Raw genomic sequence first — 24,741 nt, forward strand, 5'->3', positions numbered from 1 at the left:
AGTTTAAGCTGTTGTTTCTTTGCCATTTGAGAGTACTGCTGTAGTTAGCTGTATATAAAAGCAGACAAATATAAACTGTTATAAAGATGAAACACATAGTAAGTACATGACAGGTTGTTCTGGATACTTTCAACATAGTATTTCATTGCTCATTTTGGGCAATGATTCTATCCATTTGAGGTTTCATACAAACCAAAACAAAAACATTTTAAGGTTCAGCCCAGTCTAGTTTAATCAGCCAACCTCAAAGTGCAAAAAGCAAACATCCCATAAAAGGCAAAGAGCAAATTCAATATTTACATTTTCAGTTTTAATAATCCGCAGTATCAGTAACACACAAGGAAATGTAACTACTAGCCTGACACTGCCTTCTGAAAAAAGGCAGCTAAACAATTCTTTATATTAAAGTGTAACTGGCTAAGAGAAAATCCATGTTGAATTTATAGAGCTTTCATCCACAATACATTTTGGCATCTAAGGTAGTTCTGTATTTTCACCTGCAGTTATAATATTTCAGGCCCTAAATTAAGCAGACAGAGAGACCTAGGAAAGAATCGTATGCAAGATCTCCAAGGACAACCCAGAGTGTGCTGCAGGAACTGGTGCTGGCAATTTAGCAGGAGGCACTTTCCATCAAGTCAGGACTGCTCCAATGCTTCAGCACAGAGTTAAGGGTGTTGTGCCAGAGATGAAGTATTCGGGACGAGATATAAAAACCACACAACCTCCCCCGCATCACCATTACCCCCTCCCCATCTTCTCAGTGTGTTTTCCATATTAAAAGAACCTGTGATACTTCTGACAAATGTGTTAAACCCATATCCTGGGGCTACATTGCAAAATGGCTCATCTACTAAACTGCATACATTTCCTTTGAAGAGAACTCGACTGGCAGATTGACTGACTTAGGGGAAACCCTCAGCACAAACAACAGCAGGACACAGCTGGGTTTTTGCATTTTTTTTTAATTGAAAATTGACATTAAAGTTAGAAAGGTGTCACGCTTAACAGTGCTGGTTCTTTAATGTTTGTCATGTAAATATATATATGCAGTGCAGTTTTTCACATTTCCATTTGTAAAAAGGAAACAAAAAAAATAAAGGAGAGAGACAGTAGAATGCAGTTTGGAAAAACATGCAGTGAATGTTCCAAGGGAGAACGAGACAAGCAAAAAGTTCTAGAACAGGCATCAAATGCATTTTAAGGACACTGCAGTCTACTCACATGGTATTTGGATGGAGTATTACCAGCCACTGACAGCTCCACCCCTCCCATTCCAATAACTCTTAAGTGTAAGATCATTCTCTAACTAAAGCGCACAGGGAAAGGTTAGACTATTTGGAGCATTTTATGCAATACATGATTTCACGTTAAAAAATCTCACTCAACCTGTGGTCAATCAGGTGATGCAGTTTAATAAGGTGGTGGAGGCACAAACAACACTAATGGAAACATTTCCTTTTTTGCTTTACTTCCTTGTTAAAATTAAAAAGTATTTTGTGGCTGTCAATGTGGCAAATCACCCCTTGTTTATAGCTCCTTTGACAGCGAACGTAACAGTTTTCAAAACAAACCAACAAATTCACATACTGAAAACACCCCATCAGGCTTCCACAGATCCTTAGGAGAGTCCAGGACCCTTCTATTAGGCCAAATTAGAGGAAAAAACATGGCTGTAACCCAACGTTTTGAAAATTTGGCTACTGGTTAATCTAATCACCACATTTCTGTTGCTTCTCCAAGTTTTTTTTACATGATCAGCCTTCCCCAATATCGTGTGGTCTTGTCACACAAATACAAGACACTTCAATTTTAAATACCATGCAAGTCAGAAAAGAGCTTCTTTCAAAGACACTAACACTGAAGATTCCCTCCCCGCCCCCGACATTATAGGATCCCTAAACTCTTCTACAAGTGGCAGTCTTCTCCCTCAGACACAGTGCAGCTGGCGAGGACAGATTTAAAAAAAGCTACAGAAAGAGAGAAAAACAGGAGATTATCAAAAAGGAGAAGGACATTCAAAAAAGCAAGAAATAGAGACTCAATATGAAAACAATAGAAGAGAGATGGGCACATGCATCATTTCTAGGCAATTACGGATCCCGCAGAGGGCTGCTCAAAGTGCTTGAAGAAAACCAGACAAATTAAAATTTGTTTAAAAAATACTTTTAATAGCATTATAAAAAAAAATCAAATGATCTAAACCAACCCATAATGCAGCAAGTAAAAGCAAGATGAAAAGCCCCTTTCAGCTAATCCCTGGAACCCCTGACAAAGTGAAACTGACCGATTTCAGAAAACATGCTTACATTCCACAGAGCTGAAAGAAGCAAAAGCTTAAAATATTTCAACTTCTAAAAAAGAAACGAATGCTTTTTTTGGGAAAAAAAATTGTCTTTACAGTGAAACAGGATACCTGAGACGAATATAAATAAATTGCAATCAAGAGTTTTAATAGTCCTGATTTCTCAAACGAGGCCACACCTTAGTTTCAGTTATGGATTACTGCATGAGGTTAACTGACCACTTGAGTGACTATATGGATGGAAAGGGGACTAAATACACACATCACGCTAGTGCTTTAAACTCAACTCCCCCTTAACATCAATGCACATCACAGAGAACAGATTATATGCCAGCCTTAGGAGGATACTATTTGGAACACCTTGTATCAGTGTATGCTTAACTACTTCAGAATGTAGGACTATGTACAGCCCTAGAGCCAGGAGTTTGCCAGAAGATTTGGGGCAGAATGTGTCCCAAAAGCTCGTCCCGGATATAAAAATCATGGTATTCAGTAGAAACAATGAAAAGTTTACCTGAGTGGAATCTATCAACGTCGATCAGTCATTAGTTTTAAAATGAGCATGTGCAGACAACTGATTACAGCAAAACTGTCTCACACACGCATTGAAGTAACCAGCTCCCATTTAACCAGAAGGGTATTTGGGTGGGAAAGGGAGAGGGGTAGGAGGGAAGAGGGATGTTTGTTTCAAACTTTGTAAGATGTGCAAACTTCAGATCTTTCTAGGTAAAATTATCTCTCAGCATATAACTCTGCACAGAAAGATAATTTTTCACCCAGAATGACAATGTCAGTGTGCTTATCTTACACAGAGTTTTAAAAAGTTTAAATGTGTTATAAAGGCGATATTTGCCAACATGGACCCTGACCCTGCAATAAGATCTGTGCCTGCAGAGCCCTGCAACCAGGCAGAGCCCAGTGCACACGGATCTGACTGCAGGATTAGGGCCAGTAGGAATTTCAAATGAGTATTAAAATGTCCATGTGACTTGGGAAATTAATCAAATGAGAAAGACGATTAATATTTTACAGCTATTAAACAAAGCATCCAAGATACAAGGAAAGTTCTTAACCTCTCAGTCATGCCATAATCAAACCTAGGTGCTGTTGTCGTCTTAAACTCACCAATAAATATATTTTAATCTGTACTATTTTATTCTGACAGCACAAAAAAGCAGCACAGAACTCATTTCCACATCCCTTAATAAGGGGTGGGGGGTGGCCATTAAATGTAGGGGGAAAAATAGAGATTTAAAGTTACAATGTCCAAAAACCTCATTACTGACTTCTGTTACATGATTTAATAAAAGCAATAACCATCAGTACATAGTAAAGACAGACTCCTGAGGAAGCTATCTAAGAGAGCAGTTTTGCATAGGAAAGCCAGGACTGAAATATTATGAGAAGCTGTCAGTTTATATTAGAACCTCCAATTTAACAAGTAAATGAAGGTCCATTCCAGCCCATTGTATTCAGGGATTACTATTCAGTACAGAGCCATGGATTACTGTAAAAGAAGGGCAAAAAAATGTAACGTTAACCAGAATTCACTGTCTGAGGAAGACTATTTTAAACATTTCCCCGTCAAGAAATATACAGGACACTTACATGCAGACTGTGGTCAAATGTATATTTAGTGGACAAAGTGTACCTGGCCCCGGGGTAAAATACTGGCCCCACTGAAGTCAGCAGCAAGAGTCCCACCCTTTCTGTGCAAATCGCGCATTGAAAATATTTTGCTGAATAGAAAACTTAAGCAACTTGGCAGCATCTGCTTAGGAACACACATGCTGGTCTTTTCTAGGCAATACTTTGTGTATTAAAAGTAAAAAAATGGACAGGTCCTGAAGAATAAATCACATGGAAACTTTGCAACACATCTTTCTTCATAAACACCAGTTTGTTCTAGCAAGTAAATACGGGCCCTAGCCATCCATGTTCCCTGAGTTCTGATCCAGAGTTTGTTTCAACCCACTGCAGTCATAGGGCAATAAAGTTACAAGGACAGCCTAGACTGAATCAGATCTGAACCGCCCAGAAAGGGGGGCAGGGGAGATGGTTGGATCTGGCATTTTGGTTCAGTCCACCATTGGGAAAGGGAATAAATCACAGGGATTTTGCTGCAAAGATTGGATCCTGATTTGAGTTTTCCCAAAGTTTGGGGCAGAGGGTTGTTCCATCCTCTGGGTTTTGGCTCAGGCCCATCCCTGCAAACATGGCAAGTTTTGTAACAGTCACTTAAATTACGCAAATTAACCAAAGCACATCTAAATAATGATGGATTAGATGTTTATACATGAAATGAAAACAAAAAGAAAAAAGCCTCTATCTATAGGCAGCCACATTTCACCAAGATGCATGACTACAGCATTCACAGGCAATCTGTCATAGGGCTCAGGAGTCATGGCACTAAATGCAACCAACAAGCAGCCGTGCTCTCTTACCATGCAGCTGTGAAACAAACATGAGAGAGAAATAATCGTAACACTTTAGGACAGAGAACACTAGTTCTGAAAGCGCTTGGCAAACGTGCTACTGATCCAGGGAACAGATAGCAGCGTTTAGCATCTCTTGTCAGTTCCACACAGGTTATTGCTGGGTTCTTCACCAAAAGACAGCCAAGGATGCAGACTCTTTTGCTTTTTTTTAAGAGTGATGAGAAGAGGAAGGGAGTGGGAGGGTAAAGATGGGCAAATAGGCACAGTGGCGTAACTGCATGTTAACTGAATGTGGGAGCATTCGGTTCTGGTGCGAAGGGAAAGGTTCTACAGGAAACCCGAACTGAAAATGAAAGAAAAAGGCAGATTAATGTTTTTATGGATTAATTTAAAAATAAAAAATAATATGGTTCCTAAGATACAAAACAAATGAAAATGTTACTACGTGTTAATAAAATTTAATTTGACTGATTACAAGACATGCTTTTCACACAGGCACACAAAGCAGTGGGATAAACCAGGCTTCTTTTTAAAACAATCCTTTTGGATCTCTGCAGATTGCAGGATCTATCATCAGTGGATCATTTATACCCTTGCAAAACAGTGACACCCTGTAGTACTCTAGAGATCAGTAAGTATTGCGAGTATTTTTTGAATTGCTGAAAAAGTACCAGATATACATATTAAGCTCAGCAAGGACAAATACCCATTCAAAAGGCACCGTCTTGCAATTGTGTATTTTGAACAAAAGAACTTTATTGGATTCAGAGTCCAGCACACAACAGCGACCAGTTACAAGGACTGCTAAAAGCAATCCAAAACCAACAAGAATCAGTAATGTTCACTCCAACGGTATTTTAGCACTGAGGGCTTTGTACTCTCACTAGAATGAACATAGCTGTTCTTTGAGCTTATTTTTCATGTTCAGATCCTGAAAAGCAAAGAATTGTTCTTTTCTTTGTTTTGTTCTCATCGGCAGCAAGAACACTCATCTGGTCAGACAGCTCGAGAGATTTCTTTGGTGTATTTCAATCAGTATAGGACACTTCTGGATATCTTACCATTAAGTGGAGCTTGGTAAACACGTTAACTTCAATTCAAATGCCTCACTTACAGTCAAACATTTACTTTCTATTCTAATTAGGATTGTTTCCTCCCTCTGAATAAAACTAGAACTGGCTTTTATTTCTCTGTTTAAGAACAGACTGTGGGTTTGTTAATAGCTAGATCCTAAAGAGAGAACTTATTTTAAATAGGTTTTAGTATGTGTGTGTGTGTGATGGTCCATATGGATATGATCCTGATTCTCTTTATAAAAAGTGGGTAAATATTATGATTTTAAGGGCATGTTCTTACAGCAGTGCATGCAGCCTCTATTCATGTTGACAGGGCTGATGCTCCACCATCTATTTATCTAGTAGGAAATTGAAAAACTTACATGTACGCTTATTCATTCCAACTCTAAGAAAAGTAAGTAGACAGCTGTAAACATCAGTTTATTCTTCATCCATCCCAGCGAGATCTGGGTGGCTTTCCCTGTCTCCTTCAGCCAGACGAGTGCATTTCTCAAAAGCTGTCATTATATAAATTATCCTCCCCTTTACGACACAGACCCTGAATGCTGAAAGCACTTGCTGACTGTAAGTTGCATTAACCCTGTTCGGCATTGGAGGACATACATCCTCATGTAGACAATGAAGCCTCCCTAATGCTATGCAGCCCACAACATTTCCATGCTACGCATGTGGCAAGAATAGTCATTAGAGATGGAAGAGACCAATGATCCAATGACCAATGATACTGCAGTCAAGACAAACCTACTTATGCAGGGTGAATAGTTTTGCAAGGCTGGTTAAAATTCCTTGAGGACTAACGTACTGACCCATTTAAGGAAGAAACACTTTTGTAGCCTCTCTCAGGATTAAGGCAGTTGGATGCTCCTGCAGCGTTCACGGCATGGCCCAGAGAGGCATGCGTCAGTGCATATTTACAGGGGAGGGTTTTAGAAGATTGACTGTATCTGGGGTGCTAATCTTTTTTGCCAAAAATCCCATGTTTAATATTAAAGACTACTAGCACCCCTTGCTCGATATACAAAGCATAAATAAGGTTTCTGACCTCTTAATCTGACTTATGGAAGCCTGCAACCTGTGATTCTGGATCACTTTAGATAACCAGCCTGAACTGGATTTTCACTTATTTGGCAATAGCTGATTTAACAAATAATTAATGCTTTGTGATTATTATGGTGCCTAGAGGTGAATGGAGGCTCAGAGAAGTTCAGTGACTTGCCCCAGGTTACAGGTAAACCAGTGGCAGAATCAAGAACAAAACTCAGTTTTGGAACCAAGTCCTGCACTGCAGATATAATACTACGTCCTAGATTAAAACAAAGCCAATTTTCACCAGCTAGCTTGAGTCTATTATCACCATATGCATTTCTATAGCAACTGTTACCATAGTATCTGGGAGGCCTACAAGCTTAAAGAATATAATTTCTCTCTATGGGGCTAAAAGAAAAGAACACAACTTATAAATTAGCGACACAAGCTAAATGGCTGTGAAGCTCAAAGGAAATGTCCTGACTTTTAGTATTACAAATCAAAACAGTTCTACAGGAATAACCATGCACATTACTTTAAAGCATCTTCAAAGAACATACACACTTCACCTATGCATTGTAATTTTGTAACAGTGTATGCACAACAAGACTGGTAATACATCCACAGTGCCGAGAGAGGGTGAGAAAATGTACTGGCTTTAGGTTTGTTGTTTTTAAGAACTGTAATTGACCCCACTGCAAGGTCTATTTGAGTTAATAAAGCTTACCAGGACAATGTACCTCATGCACCATGCAGCAAACAGCAGTTAACTGTAAAACAGCACACAAGTAAGAACTACTGATGATGGAATGACAATAAAAAAAGAAATCAAGTCATGAATTAGCGCAATTAATGAAGTTTGAACTAAACAAAGAAGTGAGAAGTGCTGGGAAAGAGAAGGGCTAGTTTATGTTCAGCCACTATGAAATGAAAGAGTTAAAGTACTGTGTATATAATCCATGGCTTGTTAGAGAGATTTACCATCTAAATACTGTAACTGAACATATAGGACAATATCAACTGTAGGATTTAGGTAGACAGCAAAGTACAATATCACATTTTAAAGACAGCTATTGTATTTGAGAGCCGAGAACCCTCTTACTCAATCACTCTGATCCCAATGTTGGTTTCAGTGCTCAATATCTACTCTTGATGGTGTTTTTCTGGGCCCCTAAGCTTTTCAGTGAGGATAGTATTAACCCTTTCTGGCCTGATCAAGCTGAATTCTATGAATGATACATGGGGAGGGCAGGGGGTGTCTGAACTCAGATACACAGAGCACACTTGAGTGCTTCTGGAGCTGTTTATACTGTAGACACACATCATGTCATGGAATAAGATAATCTCTCTTTCTATACAGCTGTGGCAAGATCAATCTTAGGGTAAAAGGTCCTCAATCCACAGTGCCGATCACTGTTCCTGTTCTCCAAGTAACATTTCTATGGATGTCAGCGAGTTCTAAATGTGGAACACATGCAGAACATGCAGCAAGGTGAGATTCAGGTTGGAGGACGGACTTTTGCCCTCTAGATCACTGAATTTAGTCCTGGTCACCTCAGTAACAAAGTTGTTGAGGAACTGAAGGGAACTCAAAACAGAAGTAAAAATGACTAGGAGGCTGAAGGAACCAACATAGGAGGAAAGGACAGAAAAGCTAATTAGTTAGCAGCCACAGCTTTACGAGACTTGTTCAGCCTAGAGAAATACTCAGATTGTAGCAGATGAGAAGAACTAAGCTGAAACCTAAAATGGTATCTTAAATGCTGGACCTGGTTCTTAACTGCTGAACTAGTGATGACACAGCTACAAAAATAAAATCCAAACAAAGAGGGGCCATCCTGTTGTGACAAGCACTCTCATCCGGCTCCTCAGGCATCTCCCGTACTCTTCATATTAATAAGACTAATTGGTTTATTTACGACTGCTGACTGCATGCAAGATTTACTCTGCATTTGCACAGATGGTCTAGACAGTTGTCAATCATGGAAACTATAAAAATATATCCCATTAGTTATATGCACAATGCTACTAGTACACACACAAGATGGCAGTGGAACTCTGTTTCAGGTAATGTACCATCACAGAGAAATGATAACTGCCCACTTCCGGGTGGAATGACAGGCTGTTTAAGTATGCACGACTATGTTGCTCTCTAGTGGCTGCAGACTAAATGTTATGGACCCAATTCTCCACTCTGTTACACTAATTTTCCCACCAAAGTAATACCACTGGAATCTTCCTTTCAATCTTAATCTCTTCACCTAATTTGAGTCAGACACCAGGTTCTTACATTTTCCCATGAGAAAAATATTACTTGGCTTGTGTTGTTCTGAAGCAGCTAGAATTTATTAAGTAACAAGTCCTAGGATCTGCATGTATGTATTGAAGGTGATTAGCTTCAATGGAAAATGTCCACAGTGTAACCAGGAGCTATAGGAAGAGCTCCAGACAAGGAAAAACTCAGCTCTCCCTTCACTTAAATCAGTGATACTCAGACCCCAGTGGTTCAGGAGCTAAATTAGCGATCAACATTACCCAGAAGAGCCACAGTAGTGTGAATTCATTATTTCATTTATTATCTATTATTCTACCAGTAAGATGACTACACTTGGTCAACAACATAGTAACTTAGAGTGGTTAATAATTAAATCACACAGTGTTTTAATATCATGTGCTGCGAAGAGCCGCAGGAGAGATTAAAGCGCCATTTGCGGCTTCCCAGCCTCAGTCTGAGTATCACTGAGTTAAATAAACAAGTTAATGAGAGAAGAGAAGCTCATCGGTTCATCTTTTGATACATCCACCGCTCAAGCCCTGCTCTAGATGCATAGTACCTCCAAGTGGCTACAGGGCTCTCCTTGCTTTTATACCTAACTACGGCAAAATGAGCTCTGTACGAGACCCATCTTGCACCTCTCTAGACCACGTGAGATCATTCCTGTCATGGTGCTCACATGTTGTCCACAGGCCAACATGGGAGGTCCCTGAACAAGCATCACATCAGGTTGGATTTTTTTTGAATGACATGGCACAGAGAGGGAAAGACAGCTGAATCCTACCCCAAAAAAAGAAAGACCCGAGTAGGCCTGGTTTAAGGCACTCATTGGCTAGTGGCAATCACAACAGTACCTCGCCTAGTTAGCACTGGGTTCTTTGCGCTTCAAGATGAAATGTAATGGTCAACAGCTTCAAGCTATTATTCAGCCATACTAGGGGCTGAGGGTTTGTCTCACTGAAAAGTTGGCCCTTAGGGATGCCGGGTTCTACTGAGTGAGAAATGGTACTGAGAGAGGTTTAAATGAAGAGAACCCAGTTCACCTCTAGAAACTAATAAAGGAAAATCATTACCAGGAAGCAAACAACACCAGGTTAGCCACTTACTTTTTTCTCTCCTTTTCCCTTTTAAGAGTCTGTGATCCTCCAGCCTGCTGGGCCTGAGACTGGAGCAATTCAGCTGCCGTCTTCCTCTGTTTAAATGCGTTGACTTCGTCGTCCAGAGATTTCTTCTTGTCCTCCAGCTTCTTTTTTTCATCCTGATGCATCTTCTTGAGACAATCAAACTTTTCATGCAGCTAGAGTGTCAAAAAAGGGGCAGATCATCAAAGGAGAACAAGGCATTAGCAGCTATTCTATTCCAGAGAACACTGAAGTACTGTATTGATTCTTCCTTCATCTGACTCTCCCCGCGGGAACTGATTAGGATCCTATGAGACTGTCATCACAGGTTCATAACAACATGTTATACAGCCCATGGAAATCACATGCTTATTACAGTAATGCCTACAGCTCCTATTCTGCTACACAGACAGAGTGGTAAACAGTCCTTACCCCAAAATGTTTATAGTCTAGACAATATTTTATGAATATGTCACTGAGAAACGTATGGATGGGATGGGATGGGATAAGTGGTAGGCACTGTTTAGTTACAAAAAGTAGCTGTCAACTTTTGGTTTTTAATTTATTTTAATCCATTTATTTTACTTTCTAATGGGATCTCTTAGTTATTTCCTAAATTCGTCTTAAGTACCTAATTAACTAATTAGAGGCTTTCGGCTCTAACAGCGAGAAATGGATTACAGCTATTTCATGCCATAAACTTTATTCTCAGAAGCCATCACACTACAGCATTTATTCCCCTTATGATGCTCAGGGAATTGTGTGTTTAAATTTCCTGCACATGGAAAAACAGACTGAGGATTCAGCTTCTTTCAAGGCTTCAGTTTCACTCCTTGCATCTTGGCACACACTCACGCAGTGTGGAGGGGAGTTCAGGAAAGCAAATGGGAGAACGGACCAGGGATCACAACTGAACTAGCGGGTCCAAGTTCTCCCTAGGACAGACATAGCACAGTGAAAGTGGTGCACTTATTTATGGTGCTGTCTGGTAGCCATCACAATGGAAGAATGTTGCATTTTCCCTATGGCATGCAAATGTAACAACCTGATTTCTTCCCCCATAAAACAGACACAACACACTCCATTCCTGAGCCAAATCTGGACCCTTCTCTCTTTACTGAGAGTCACCATGAAGTGAGGCCATGTTCTCTACACATAATGGCAATTTCAGCACCAACTTTGTTGAGGTAAATTTAATGCTCCCAACAGCGGATGAGATTGGAGCCAGACAGAGCTGCTTTTACCGCTTTTTCGGCCTCTTTAAGTTCAGCTTCTTTCTCCTTGACTCTCTGGACAAACATTTGCCTCATCTCCTCTTCCTTTTTCTGCAGTTCCCCCAGAAACTCATTCCTCTTGGCCTCATAAGTCTCTTGTAAGCTAAGGAGGAAAACAAAACAAAACCAAAAAACCAATAATAATCAGTGGTCTAAATTCTGCTCTCATGTTGTGCATCTCCATTAAAATCCATGAGGGTGATGGCTGGGGTGAATGCACATGATAGTGCAGAATTTGACCCTGCTGCTCTAATGCCATCAGTCATCTTAAGAGAAGGGGCCAACCCAAAACCCACATCCCAACCCCCGCAGGACGCTGGGGAAGTTCGACTCCAGATCCACATTCGGCAGATTAGGTCTGCCTCATTTTGCAACCTGAGTGACTGTTAAAGAACAGCCAGTCGTCTCCCAATGAAGGCCCCAGTACCACACGCTCCTCAGGCCGCCTGCTGGGAGCAGGAGCACTGACTTTGCTTCAGAGAAGATCGAGTGCTTCAAACATTCCAATTCTATGAGATTCTCACACCCCCATTATAAATCAAGAACTTTTTTCTTGTGCTGTTTTTCGCCCATCCCTGCCCCACCTTCCTCCTCACCCAGTCCTATTTTCCTTCTCCCACTTCTCCATTTCAGGTCCACCTCCATAGCCCTTGGAGGTCAATGGAAGGCTTTCAATTGGCTTTGGCTCAGATCTTCACCATCAAATCCTTCACACGCTGCTTGCTAATCCATACGTCTCCAAGGGCCTTTCCTTCCATGTCATCATTAACTCTGCGCATTATCATACTACTGCCATATATTAAAAGGGCTTGAATGGATGGGCTCTCCAGCCTCATGGTTTAATTAACAAGCCACAGTGATCCACTCTGATGCAGCAGTTGGCTAGCCCTCTACCTCCAAGGACAACCACCTGATTGTTCTAGTCCAGGGGTAGGCAACCTATGGCACGTGTACCGAAGGCGGCACGCAAACTGATTTTCAGTGGCGCACACACTTTACATACAACAATAGTTTAGTTATATATTATAGACTTATAGAAAGAGACCGTCTAAAAACATTAAAATGCATGACTGGCACGCAAAACCTTAAGTTAGAGTGAATAAATGAAGACTCGGCACACCACTTCTGAAAGGTTGCCGACCTCTGTTCTAGCCTCTCCCCAGGTCTCTGCTGTTCCTGTAGGAGAGGTCTAGCTTAGCCATCACTGGGTGGAAAGAACAGCAGAGACCACCTCTGGACACTGGCAAATCAGTCAACCAAGGGTTTACAGATGGACATTTGTTCAAAGGGAAACCACCACATCATGCCTAGCAGGGGCTCCCATGGGGCAAAAGACTCCTCAGTTTCATAAAGAGATTATGTCCCATAGTGCTCTCTAACGTCTTGCATTCTCCTCCCCAACCCCCGTCCCCCCATGTCACTCTCACCCCATCTGCATCCTCCCTTCATTTGTTTACTGCCCCCACTTTTCGCTCACTTCGGCTGGGCCCACACTGAGGGGTTAACTAGCTGTGGTGGTTACTCTCCCACTCATTACCGACCAGGAGGGAGGGGAAATCAGCCGGGCTGCACAGTGCCCAGTGAAGATTCCAAAGATCAAACACTCCAGGAGGTTGGAGTTTCCTGCAGAACCAGGTCACAGAGCACTAACACGGTGCTATACAGTAGCCAACCTCCTGCCAGGGCCCACCGTCTCTCTCTCCAGCTCCTTTCTCTCCTACAACCAGTGCTCCAGGGATCGTACCTGAATGGTTTGCTGTCTGGGTCAGTGTCTTTAAATCCCATTTCCTCCAGTTTGCATCGCCGGTACAGCTCGTAGTGGCGCGTGTGGGTCTGCTCGCGAAGATCCTCCATGTTCACGCGGATCAGCATCTCTCTCAGCTTCACAAAGTCGCAGTGAGCTTCATTCTCAACTGTACAAAGTTGTGAGAAGGAGTTACAGAGAGAGAGAGAGAGAGAGAGAGAGAGAGAGAGAGAGAGACACAGACAGACAGGTCTTCTCCATATACCCCTCAGCCTTACACAACCCCATGAAGGGACTTCAATAACCCTTTCTGGCACTGAAAGCACCTTCTCTTAAGAGGAGCCCCACACAGCTATAACAATTAATGATATGGACTGTAATCCCTAACAGGAAACTAAGGCACGGAGATGCCCAAAGTCAGCAGCAAAGCTATAGCGGGGGACTGATGGGGACTCAGTCGTGCTTCCACCTACGAGATCACACTGACTCTGGGGAGAATGGTCCCAGCACACACAGGAAACACCAGCGAGCAGCACTCACCCTGCACTGTGCCCCAGGGATACTGACGGGCTTTCATCATTTTGTTTCCTATTTTCAGCTCCTCTGTGCTGCCAATCACTGCGAACGGCAGGTGGGCCTGAAACATTTCAACAGGTCAGTATTAGTCACCTTGTACTGTGGCTACTTAAACCGTCGGGATTACCCACAGCTCCCAAGCCAGACGTTGTTGAACACAGGCCCCAAGACACCAGTTCAGTCTCCCTTCCACCCCATAAGCCGAGTCACTAAAGTGGGGTGGGGCAGTGGCCCCAGGCCAAGACAAAGAAGGGCTTTGGGGACCTCTGTTGCTAATGTTACTCCTCTTTACTCACTATTTGGCTCCTCCTGCCAGACATACACTCCCCAAGTCTCAAGCGAGCTGAACTAGCTGCATTGTGACCAACTCTGCTTGTGTCATAACAGGCTTGCTCTGCCTGAGGAGTTAGTGCTGCGGGGGTGTGGAAGCAGCAAGAGACCTCTCAGAGCCTCCTTTGCTTTTTTCAGCTCTCACGCGTTTCCCCTCTTTAAGACGCTCGCGTGAGTGACATGAGAGAGACAACTCAGTACTCATGAACGTGACCATCTTAAAAGTCCTGGAGGCTGTTCTGTGGCACATTAGTCACAGAACAGAAGCAGCCTTCCCTGCTGACACATCTCAATCCTGACCAGACGGGACCCTCATGTCTATGGGGGTAGGTCAGTCTCCATTCCCATTCGTACCTCGGCCTCTGCACCAAGCCTGCCAGCCAAGATGCCAGTTGTGGTGGTTTGTCTCGATGTGGGCAAGTAGCTATTGGGAGCTGACATAAAACCAGCAAGATGGCAACTACCTGCAGTTATCGTGGCCTGCGTGGCATTTGAACCTGCAACCTAGAAATAGAAGGCTCTGCCCATCACCAATCCTCAGAGCGCTCCAGTCTCACACGAGAGCTTTTTGATCAAATTAGATTCTCTAACAGCTTTTGATCTGTTCACTCAGCCGTTGGCTGCTTCATAAACACACTTCATGAACTCAATGGCAGCAACTGACTCACTCCACACTAGAGGGAAGGAGAGATTCCCAGGTCAAGTTAGGGGGACAACCAAGGAGAGACATTCTGGAATAGCACAAAGGTGGGAGAACCCAAGTGGTGCTCTGATTAGCTGGAATGTATTAATTCAATTTTCCTATAAGCACATGGACTCTGGGACTTGGCTTGGAAAAAGACAGGGATTAATCCAGCTAAAGCAATCCTAAACTGCATCCAGCTTGCCTGCTAATCCTTCAAAGAATGCACATTTTCCCCTGCACTTGCACATCTTGCAAACTTCAGAGTGATCCTCTCTACATGGCCACTTGTCTTTGCTGTCCCGGTTTTCAGGCTTTGGAGCATGGTTTTCCCTCACTGCCCAGGTGTCCAAAAAGGTTAATGGAGGCTGCTTTCCACCCCAAGCCTGAGAGATCTGAGTATTTCACCCATCTTTTTGTTCTGGGATATTGGCATCCCCCCAGTAATAGAACACAGCATGGCCTAGTAGACTGAGCGTAGGGTTCGAAGCCAGGCACTTCCAGGGTCTATCCCCAGCTCTGCTACCAATTCCTTCGGTAACCCTGTGCAAGCCACATAACCTCTCGGTCTCAGCTTCCCATTGTAAAACAGGGACCAAACTTTGCAACCTCAAAGGGTCACCATGCGGATGAAAGGTTGAAAAATGTAAAGCTCTATAAATGTGAAGAGTCAGCGGCTTGTAGGTACAATCCATCCCTCTCTCTAAAACCTTCCAGAAAAACTTCTGCAGCTGAACTAAAAATGCTGCTCTCTTAGTACATTATTCTGTCTGCTGTGTGACAAACTAGATCTGAAGGGTGGGTGGACGGGGGGTGGGTAGAGGATTATAGCGCATTCTGCACAGCAGCGAACAAATCACACTCTGGATTTCATCGTTTAAAATAAGCAGCCAGCTCCTCTGCCCCCTCCCCAGCCCCACATGCTGGATACCACGCAGTGACATTTGCTAGTAAGAGCCACTAAGCTGCACTGAATTCTGAGTAATTAACGTAGCCTTGGGATACCAATTACACCAGTAAGATCAATGACCTTGGCTTTGCTCACAGGAATAAAGAATAAGGATTTAAGCTCACAAGTAGGTTGAAAATATGTTGGATTAGTGACAAGAGTCAAGACAGCGGAATGTGGAGAGATTTGGTTTTACGTTGACAGGGTTGTATTAGAGCCAGCCTATCCCACCCACTGACACACAGAGCCTGAGACCAGAGATCTGCCCCTCAATCCTCGAGCAGATGGGAGATACGAGCATCATGGGGGAGCAGGCTAGAGAAGGGGAGGGAGCACCAGCCCCCCATTCTCTGGCACCCTCCTTGAGTCAAGCATCAGTTCCAAAGGGAACCAGAGCCAGCCCCAGTCGACCTGACGGATGGTCAGACATGACCCAGGGTTTTGAAAGTGAGCAGGTAAGAAGGGGGGAATCTCTACACCTTGAGGATCCCCAGGAAAGGTGGAGGTGGGCACAGTGGTGCACGAAGAACAGCTAGTAGGTTAGCGACTGATCCTGTCATGGGAGTTCGCCTGTTGACTTGAGTGGAGCAGGATTGAGTTCCTGGTCATTTTAATGCTGTGAGCTATTTTCCACCAGCGCGTGTCAGTGACATCGGAACTACAACCCTCGGGTTTAAACCAGGCTACTAACTAAACTAACACACACACAAACACTATGAAAGTGCCCGTGAGCATCCACGACAGACTAAGATGAGCCACGCAGCCTTCTCCTGGGCCATACTGCTATCATCCTGATAGTCAGAATAGTGAAGACACGAATATACACCTCTACCTCGATATAACGCTGTCCTCGGGAGCCAAAAATCTTACCGCGTTATAGGTGAAACCGCGTTAGATCGGACTTGCTTTGATCCACCAGAGTGCGAACCTCCCCCCTCCCCCCGGGGAGCGCTGCTTTACTGCATTATATCAGAATTGGTGTTATATCGGGTCGCGTTATATCAGGGTAGAGGTGTGCTGTATAAAACAAAGGCTGAGTGCTGAGATATACTCTCAGCTCTGCTGGACCATGCAATCATTCAATACCCTGAGGATGTTCTGGGCAGACAGACACCTCTACACTCCCACTGAAACCAACGGGCTGAGGATAAGTTAGCACGGACGTGGGCCCATTATGTTGAGGTGTAACTCCCTCTGCATGAGGGTACAGAGAGCTTTAGGAAGCAAAGTGGCCAAAGGGAAGGCTCCAGCCTCTCAGCTGGAAATCAAGACATCTGCTGGAGATCAGCTAACTATAAAGGGCTGGAAATACAGTGCTGTACATTGAAAGAAAACAAACAGTTACTCATTTGTGTCCTCATTTAAAATGTATTTGGCTTTTCGGACAGAAAAATTACAAACACCCCCCTGCACGCACACAGTCCAGAGACCTAAAGGGGAAACATCTACACACGGAAGTGGAATGAATTCATATTAGCAACTGCCCAGAAAAACAGGATATTACCACCTACAAGGTTATGAATGGGAAATTTGTTTCCCACAGCACTGTGTAGGAAGAGCCAAACACAGCTTCCAAAAAAGAATATTGGAAAGAAAAGATAAAATTGTAACCGGACTAAAAGAGACTAACAAGTTAGATCAAGGGCCAAACTCTGCCCTCCGTTACACTGGCATAAATCAAGAATAACTGACGATATTGCTGCAGGTATGTAAGTGGCGTAACTAAGAACAGAATGTGGCATTTAGCCTATCTAGGCATTTACGCTGAGTTTGTCGACGTGGTACGGGTCATTGCCAGTCCACACTGAAGTACAACGGTTAGAAATTGTCAAAGAAAATTCTGTACTTAAAGTGCAGAGACTACAGGTGTCTTTCCAGGACTGGAAAATACTGCTTCCAGAGACTGAGACACCATCTCCTAGGCAGTTGAGAGCCTTCCACTGGACAGCTGGCCTGAATTTAGTCATGAAGACAAGGTGGATTCTCATGTTGGTGTCATTCTTTTGGTTACTGTATTTCTGAGCATGAGAGAGAAAGAGAGAGTGTGTATGTGTATATAATAAATTACAGTTGACATGCTTCCTGCTGCTGACTCTTTCCCTTCAATAACCCACTAGTTATTTTAGGTTGTGACTGTCTACTGGCTCCCATCTTGAGTTCTTTCTTGCATTTCTGTTGTTCCCAGCCTGGTGGATGCTACACAAGAATTCCTGGACCTGTGCTTTTGGCTTTTTAGGATCTTCATAACCACCACTCACTTGGCCTATTTTCACCCCTTTGTTTTCGCTGTTGATTTGTTTGACGTTCAGATATCAAGAAGGTCTGGCTGGGCACCACACAGGACATGTTTACAGTCCAGGCACTGCATGGATGTTGGTTACCCTTTCTGAAGCAGGTTCAATCTTCCGATGACCAATTGGGTTGGCTGTTTTTAGAATGGTCTCCTGATGTTTTGAGAACCTTGCTTGGGAGCACCAACATACTGAGTTTCTGTCTGAATTCCTGTTCTTCTGTGGCACAGTATGTGTGAAACTGCACTAGATCCGTGGCTTCCAATTCAATAGTTGATCGAAAACTTAAGTACTGAGACATCCATCTTAGAGAGACTTAGATAACTGAAGGAGACCAGTTTGGCTAATACAATAGTTCTATAAATGTCTGCCAATTAAATGTTCTTCACAGGGGTAGCGCAGGCTACGGTGATTATTTTTGCTCTGACATGACTTTGACCTCTATTAATTCCCGAAGTCCTGTTTAAAACTTGCTATTCACGTCAGCAGTGGCGCATGGTTCTTATGAGTTTCACGGCATGCTGTGCAGCACCAGGCCGAGGACCAAGTGAGAAGTGTGGTTATCTCAAGCTGCAAATGCTCAAGGTACATTACTGCCTTGAGGAAGTGTTTTGGGTGCCAGTTTGTGCAATTATGCTGGAAACACACAGACTCTCGAGCCACCAGTCAGAGTTGTTCTTTCACAATGCCCGGTTTATAAACTGCAATTACTGCACAGTGCTAGTAGTTTACGAGCCTGAGAAGTCTCAGAGCTGACTCCTAGCTTTTCACCGAGCTTCTTGGAAAGAGTCAATTCAGAAAGATTGTAATACTCATCCAATGAGCCTTCAGATTTGTTTTACAAGGACATTCTTATGATATCCTGGATCTTTCAGATCTAATGTTCTCTCATCAGAGTAGTGCTTTACATTTAACTTCTTGGCTCTTTGCTTTCTGATAACAAACCCAGAGGTTTTATAAGTATCAGAGGGGTAGCCGTGTTAGTCTGGTTCTGTAGAAGCAGCAAAGAATCCTGTGGCACCTTATAGACTAACAGACGTTTTGCAGCATGAGCTTTCGTGGGTGAATACCCACTTCTTCGGATGCAAGTCTTGCATCCGAAGAAGTGGGTATTCACCCACGAAAGCTCATGCTGCAAAACGTCTGTTAGTCTATAAGGTGCCACAGGATTCTTTGCTGCTTCTACAGAGGTTTTATAAGTTTGCCTACTACCAAATCTGGATGCTCATACCCTTACTAAAATCCTTTGAATTTCTCTCTCATCTAAGTAACACAAAGCACTTTACAAACAATCAAACCTCAGAACATCCCTAGGAAGTATGCAAGTGTTATCCCCATTCTACCATGAGTAAACTAAACTAGCTTTTCTAAAGTCATCAAACAAGCGGGCGATGGAAGGAGGAATACAACCCAAGAGTTCTGGCTCAAAATCCCGTGCTCTGCCCACAAGACAGAACACCATCTGTTTGAACTATTTTATCATCTGTCTGTTATTTTAATCTTAAGTGCAAAGTAGCTTCCCTTTGCTATTCTAATTTTAGTTGATTTGGATTTGTACAAACTATCATAACAGAGTGGCCCATGCCATGCTCCTGGGACTCTTGACAAAACCTTTTAAAAATACACTAAACAAGCAAGCAGCTCCGTCAACTCCTCCAGATCAAATCAAGTAACCCAGCAACAGCATCGATATAAGGATTAATTGATTCTCCCAGTTCAGGAGGGTTTTGATTTGCACAAATATGAATGATCAGATAGTTAAGAGAAACTTAATTCTGCCCTTGGTATATAGATCTGGGAAGAAATGAGAAAAGGAATGGAAAGACTCCCGTTCTTTTAGGAAAGTCTTTCAAATAGGCTCATCTTCTTCTGTTCTAAGAGTAAAGAATCTCTCTGCTTTTGCCTTATGCACTATTATTATGGGTTTCAATCACTCTGCCAGGTTATCTCCAGCACCTGAAGTCTAAGCAGATTCATTTTATGCAATTAATAAAATAGATTAGAAAGCATTTTCCCCAGGTTTGATAAATCAAATTGATGAATCAAATTTGGATTCTTTCCTGTATAATCATTAGTCCTCATACACCTGGAAATTATTATTTCTATCAGTTTAATGTGAGGATTTAAATAGGATATTCTCTCTCTCCATTCAGCCGCTGGCAATTTACAGTGCATTTAAAATCTGTGATGGCAACTCCCATTCAAGAGAAATGGAAATGACCAAGGAACAGATGGATGGATATTTACCATGGGCCTAGGCATTACTAAGAAAGTGGAGGCTATTCCTCTGTCAATCAGCAGTTCTCAGAGTCTACCTTTTCCCAACATTATTTCAAATCTTACAGAGCAAGAGGATCCATGCATAGAGTGAGATCCAACAGCAAAACCATTCAAATGGCAAGATCAAACCACAACAGAAAATACAGAAAGCAGCCACAGTAGGTAGCATACCCATCTAATAAGGCATTCTTAGCACTTCACATCACATTTTTCCAGGTAGATATTATCCAGGTGGGAAAGTGAGGCAGAGGTTAAGTGACACACCCAACATCATGAAGCAGCCAGTGTCAGAGCCTGGGCCACAATCCAGGTTCCTCCAACATCCTGTCCTGTGTTCCAACCCTTTGCAATGCTGGCTCCTTTTCACATGCTCTCCTTATATAAAGCCAGAGAAAATATTGTCCAAATACCGTTGGAGAGAAAATGCCTTTTCCATCAAAAGTCTTCAGAAAATGACAGACGTGAGGAGACGAGAACATGAGGGTGTCAGTTTTCAAGAGGGCCAAGGTATTTACAGGGACAGTTTGCCCTGTGTTCAGACAGAGTGGCACAGATTCTCGCGTCTGAGCCACAATTCAACCACAAGCACAAAAACTGCCAACACAAGTTTTGTGGGTGCAAGAGGTGCCCATGAGAGGCAGTGTAAGGCTGCATTTTTGAAAGTTTGGCCCCTCTCTGCATTATGGTGTTTTACCCTGGAAATCCAGAGCTGCACAGGAGAATCTCTGAGCCATAGAGAAAGAGCTGTTACTTGGACAAAGCTAATGTGCTGCAAGCCCTTTTGGGGAGGGGAACCGTTGTGACTGTTAGTTCCAGCAACAGTCCCTCTGCCTTCTTGTTATGGCCAAAAACATGCCACCTTCATCAAAGCGCCTCCACTGCAGAGCACTTAAACAACCCAACCAGATGAGCTTCTGGTTGTGAAAGCATCAAGGCATAGCACAGAGCGATCAGAGCCAGCAAGGGGAGTTATTGCTGTGCAAAGACGTGGCAACATGAGAAGGAAGACACAGAAAAATGTACGACTCTGCAAGAAACAAGAATACAAAAGTACCAACCGCTTGGGCAAAAGACCCAGGAGATGGGGTGGGGGTGGAGAACAGCAGAGGGGTATGAATGCATCACTGTGTCTAACACAGACAACACTGATCTCAATAAAGCATATCCCAGAACTCCACTCATGTAGTAGGGCCAGATTTACCCATCTGCCCTGACCTTCCATTTGTTTGTCAGCAGCTGCAGCATACACACATCAAGACAGCCGCAAAGAGGCTAAAAGGATACATTATTTCCAACTGTGACCGGCCAGTCAGAGAGGTGGTAAATAAAAGCACGGGATTCTGCTGGCCTGGGATGAGTTTATGTAACTCGAGAGAGGAGTTGTTTTGAAAAGATAGAGGATGGACCCCTCTGGTCTTCCCCTAACATCCAGTGACACACACTTCACAGGCTTTGCTCCATTCCTGCAAAGGCGCCGTCCTCAGGGAACCAACTGCCTGAAGCTAACAAAGCCCCTCATCCCACATCTATGGGGAGCATCTACCAATCCAGCCATAATAGCAAAGTGCAGGGACAGCTGACTAGAGTCAGAGGGGCAGGGCGGAGGGGTAGATTTTAACACCCCCCATGCCAGAATTGATAGGAGAACCTTTCTGCCCGTCACTCTCTGAATCTGGAGCAACCAGACTACTGAGTCTGGGCAGGAGGGGAGGGGATAGAGGAGGACACGGACACGGACACACAAAATTGATCCCTGGTGAAATTACACTGATATAATGGAATCCCCCCCCCCCACAAATTAATTTGGCCCAAACTGTCACTTTAAGAACAAAACCAACCCCTATCCCCACCTTCAAAACAGTGCATCTCTTAAAATAACACGCAGTATCAGCACATTTTAAACTAACGTAAGACATTAAAAGGAAGTATGAAATTGGCCTTAAAGGATATTTTGAGGGAAGAGACGATTCTGCTTGTTTTTTTAATATTAGAAATTCAAGCTGTATCTACCTTGCAACTCCAGGGACAACTGGGAGAACGAGTGGATTAGAACAGCACAGAGACTGGCTGCAGAGTTGGCTGTTCAACACTTTGGATTGAACTGAACTATAAATATAAAATTGCAGCAGCATCTTCTTATTGCTCTTTAGAGTGGAATAAAACAAAGTGGAGATCAAAATCAGCCCTGTGTTGAATGAATCACAGCTGCTCTGTTACTTACATTCATCGTTCCGTTGATCTCAGCCACCGATTCATCATCTGTCGGGAACTGGTAGATCTGCACCCCGTTACTGACCAGCTCACTTGTGATTTTAATTTTGAATTTTGTCAACTCACTCTTGGAGATGGCATCAGATTTGGCAATGATCGGGATGATATTGACCTGAAAGGAACGCAGGGATAAAAGGGATTGGTCTTCACTCAGTCACAATCACAAAAAGAGCAATTTCCATGTCTGGCAACAAATCTTAGGTACACATGAAGAGTTCAGGTGTGTACTATGCAGTCTTCTCAGTAATGCTGCAGGATATTACATGGGACCCCGCTAATCTGCACTAGCATGAGGGATGGAGAGTGGCGAGGAGCCCCGTGACAGATTAGTGAGGTTTCACATAGTTTAGAAGAGTAACCAGATGAAAAGGAATAGACGATTGTGGTGATCTGCCCCCTACCTTACTGTCGAGCTTCTTCATCGTTACCAAGTCCAGGGATTTCAGGGAATGGCCTGTGGGTGCAATGAAGTACAAGCAGGCATGGATACGGGAGTCATGGAAGTTGTGCAAGACTCTCTTTATCTTCAGTTCCTCTTGCAAGTAGGCTTCAAACTGGGCATCAATGAACTCAACGATGGGCTTATAGCTTTATGGGGAGGAGAAAAGAACTGTACACCTTGCAATACAGAGCATTATCCATTTATTACGCTCCATTATTAGAAAAGTCATCCACTGGTTACTAACCCACAGTGCAGCACCTAATCTCCTGTGAAACTTTCTCGTTTGTAAGCAGTTTGCATTGTGCTAGGACATTGGAACTTCCATACCAAATGGTCCTCTTAGTCCAGTACCTTGTCTGACAGAGACCAGTACCAAATGCTTCAGAGGAACGTGCAAGAAACCTCATGAAAGGATGGTTATGGAATAACTTGCCTACAGGAGAGCTCCTTTTTTACCCATGGCACTTGGTGGTCTGTCAACTTATGCCTTGAAGCATGAGGGTTTATATTGGGATGGCTTTCAACACCACCACTCATTCAATTCCTCCTATAGCAAGGAGTCCATTTCCCGCAACATGCTCTCCTTTAGTTTCCCTGTAAAGCGATTTGGAATACTGAGTGCCGGACACACTACGTAAAGAGAGTGACTATCACTTAATGGCCAAGATGGGGAAAGGGTGTGCTTATTTAAAAAAAAAAAAAAAGTCAAAGTAAAACCATCCATAGAGCCTCTGTACAAAGCTACAATTTAGGAGTAGGTTATTTCTGTGATCAGCACACTGCTCTAGTGCTCTTAAATCCTAAGAATGGATGTACACTTGTACCACTCTGTTTACGGGCACTGGGAAGCTAGCTGCCACAGACCAGACCAGTTCTCACAGAGCATTTAATTAGGGGCACATCACTTAACCTTGTTTGAAAAACCACTGCCAGCAACCAGCGAAGACAAGCAGCCACTGCACTGTAATTGTGGTTTGCATCGCTGGAGCACAAGACAGCAAGTGAGGAAATGCCTCAGCTCTCTCTGCTCTTTAGACAGGTGGAGCTCAGGCCTCCAATGGACGGGATGCAGTGGGGGGTACTGAATCGGGTAGACACAGCTTGCAGTAAATGAGCACTGTCTCTTGGCCAATGCTCCGTGCAGCATGGACATTCTGTAGGCTTCTGAGATGGCCAACTGCCCGCCCTCCACCATCCCATTCGTAACAGGGCAGGGCAGAGATGGGTTTTAAAATGTGATTCCTAAGATGTGAGAAGGCACCTCCATTTCAAAGCCACCTGGACCAGCCTGGGTGGAGCCAGGCTAGGGAGCAGATGGGGAACCTCTGTCTGGTTAAGTCAGAGAATAAAACATCCACTTACAAACAAATCTCATCCCCTTTTCTTTACCTGTCTTCTTTGTTGATCTGGTCCCCAAAGCCTACGGTGCCCACAACGGTCAGTTTCAGACCAACATTGCTCTCCTGAAGGTCATAGGTACTGGATTTCAGCTGAACTCCAGGCTGAGAGTGAGATGCTGGCTCACCTTCAAATTTAGTATTGAAAAGGGTGTCCATCAGCGTGGACTTACCAAGGCCAGTTTCCCCTTTAAAAAAAAAAAAGAGAGAGAACAAGTGGTAAAACATTTTTACCAGAGTTTATAGGTCAGCCCATCAGTGTCA

At 43.3% G+C, this 24,741-nt stretch overlaps 1 protein-coding gene across 7 annotated transcripts in view; it reads right to left on the minus strand.

Moving 5' to 3' along the window:
• Positions 1-245: 245 nt before the first annotated feature.
• SEPTIN6 (septin 6) overlaps positions 246-24,741 on the minus strand; it is a 43,107-nt gene continuing 18,611 nt past the window's right edge. For 3 of the 7 annotated variants that reach the window (XM_045030211.1, XM_045030213.1, XM_045030218.1), the window contains exons 3-10: positions 24,470-24,665; positions 23,040-23,226; positions 22,589-22,750; positions 13,800-13,896; positions 13,260-13,428; positions 11,486-11,618; positions 10,227-10,417; positions 2,151-3,812 (exon numbers count right to left, since the gene is read on the minus strand). In XM_045030211.1, the coding sequence (XP_044886146.1) occupies positions 3,788-3,812; positions 10,227-10,417; positions 11,486-11,618; positions 13,260-13,428; positions 13,800-13,896; positions 22,589-22,750; positions 23,040-23,226; positions 24,470-24,665 (1,160 nt within the window). In that variant the 3' untranslated portion in view covers positions 2,151-3,787. Of the gene's footprint in view, positions 1,971-2,150; positions 5,087-7,572; positions 7,616-10,222; positions 10,418-11,485; positions 11,619-13,259; positions 13,429-13,799; positions 13,897-22,588; positions 22,751-23,039; positions 23,227-24,469; positions 24,666-24,741 lie in introns of those variants that run through there. The other 4 variants (XM_045030217.1, XM_045030215.1, XM_045030214.1 and 1 more) reach the window with 4 other exon arrangements.

This window comes from Mauremys mutica, chromosome 9 (assembly GCF_020497125.1).
Source record: "Mauremys mutica isolate MM-2020 ecotype Southern chromosome 9, ASM2049712v1, whole genome shotgun sequence".
In the NCBI taxonomy this organism is placed as follows: domain Eukaryota; kingdom Metazoa; phylum Chordata; order Testudines; family Geoemydidae; genus Mauremys; species Mauremys mutica.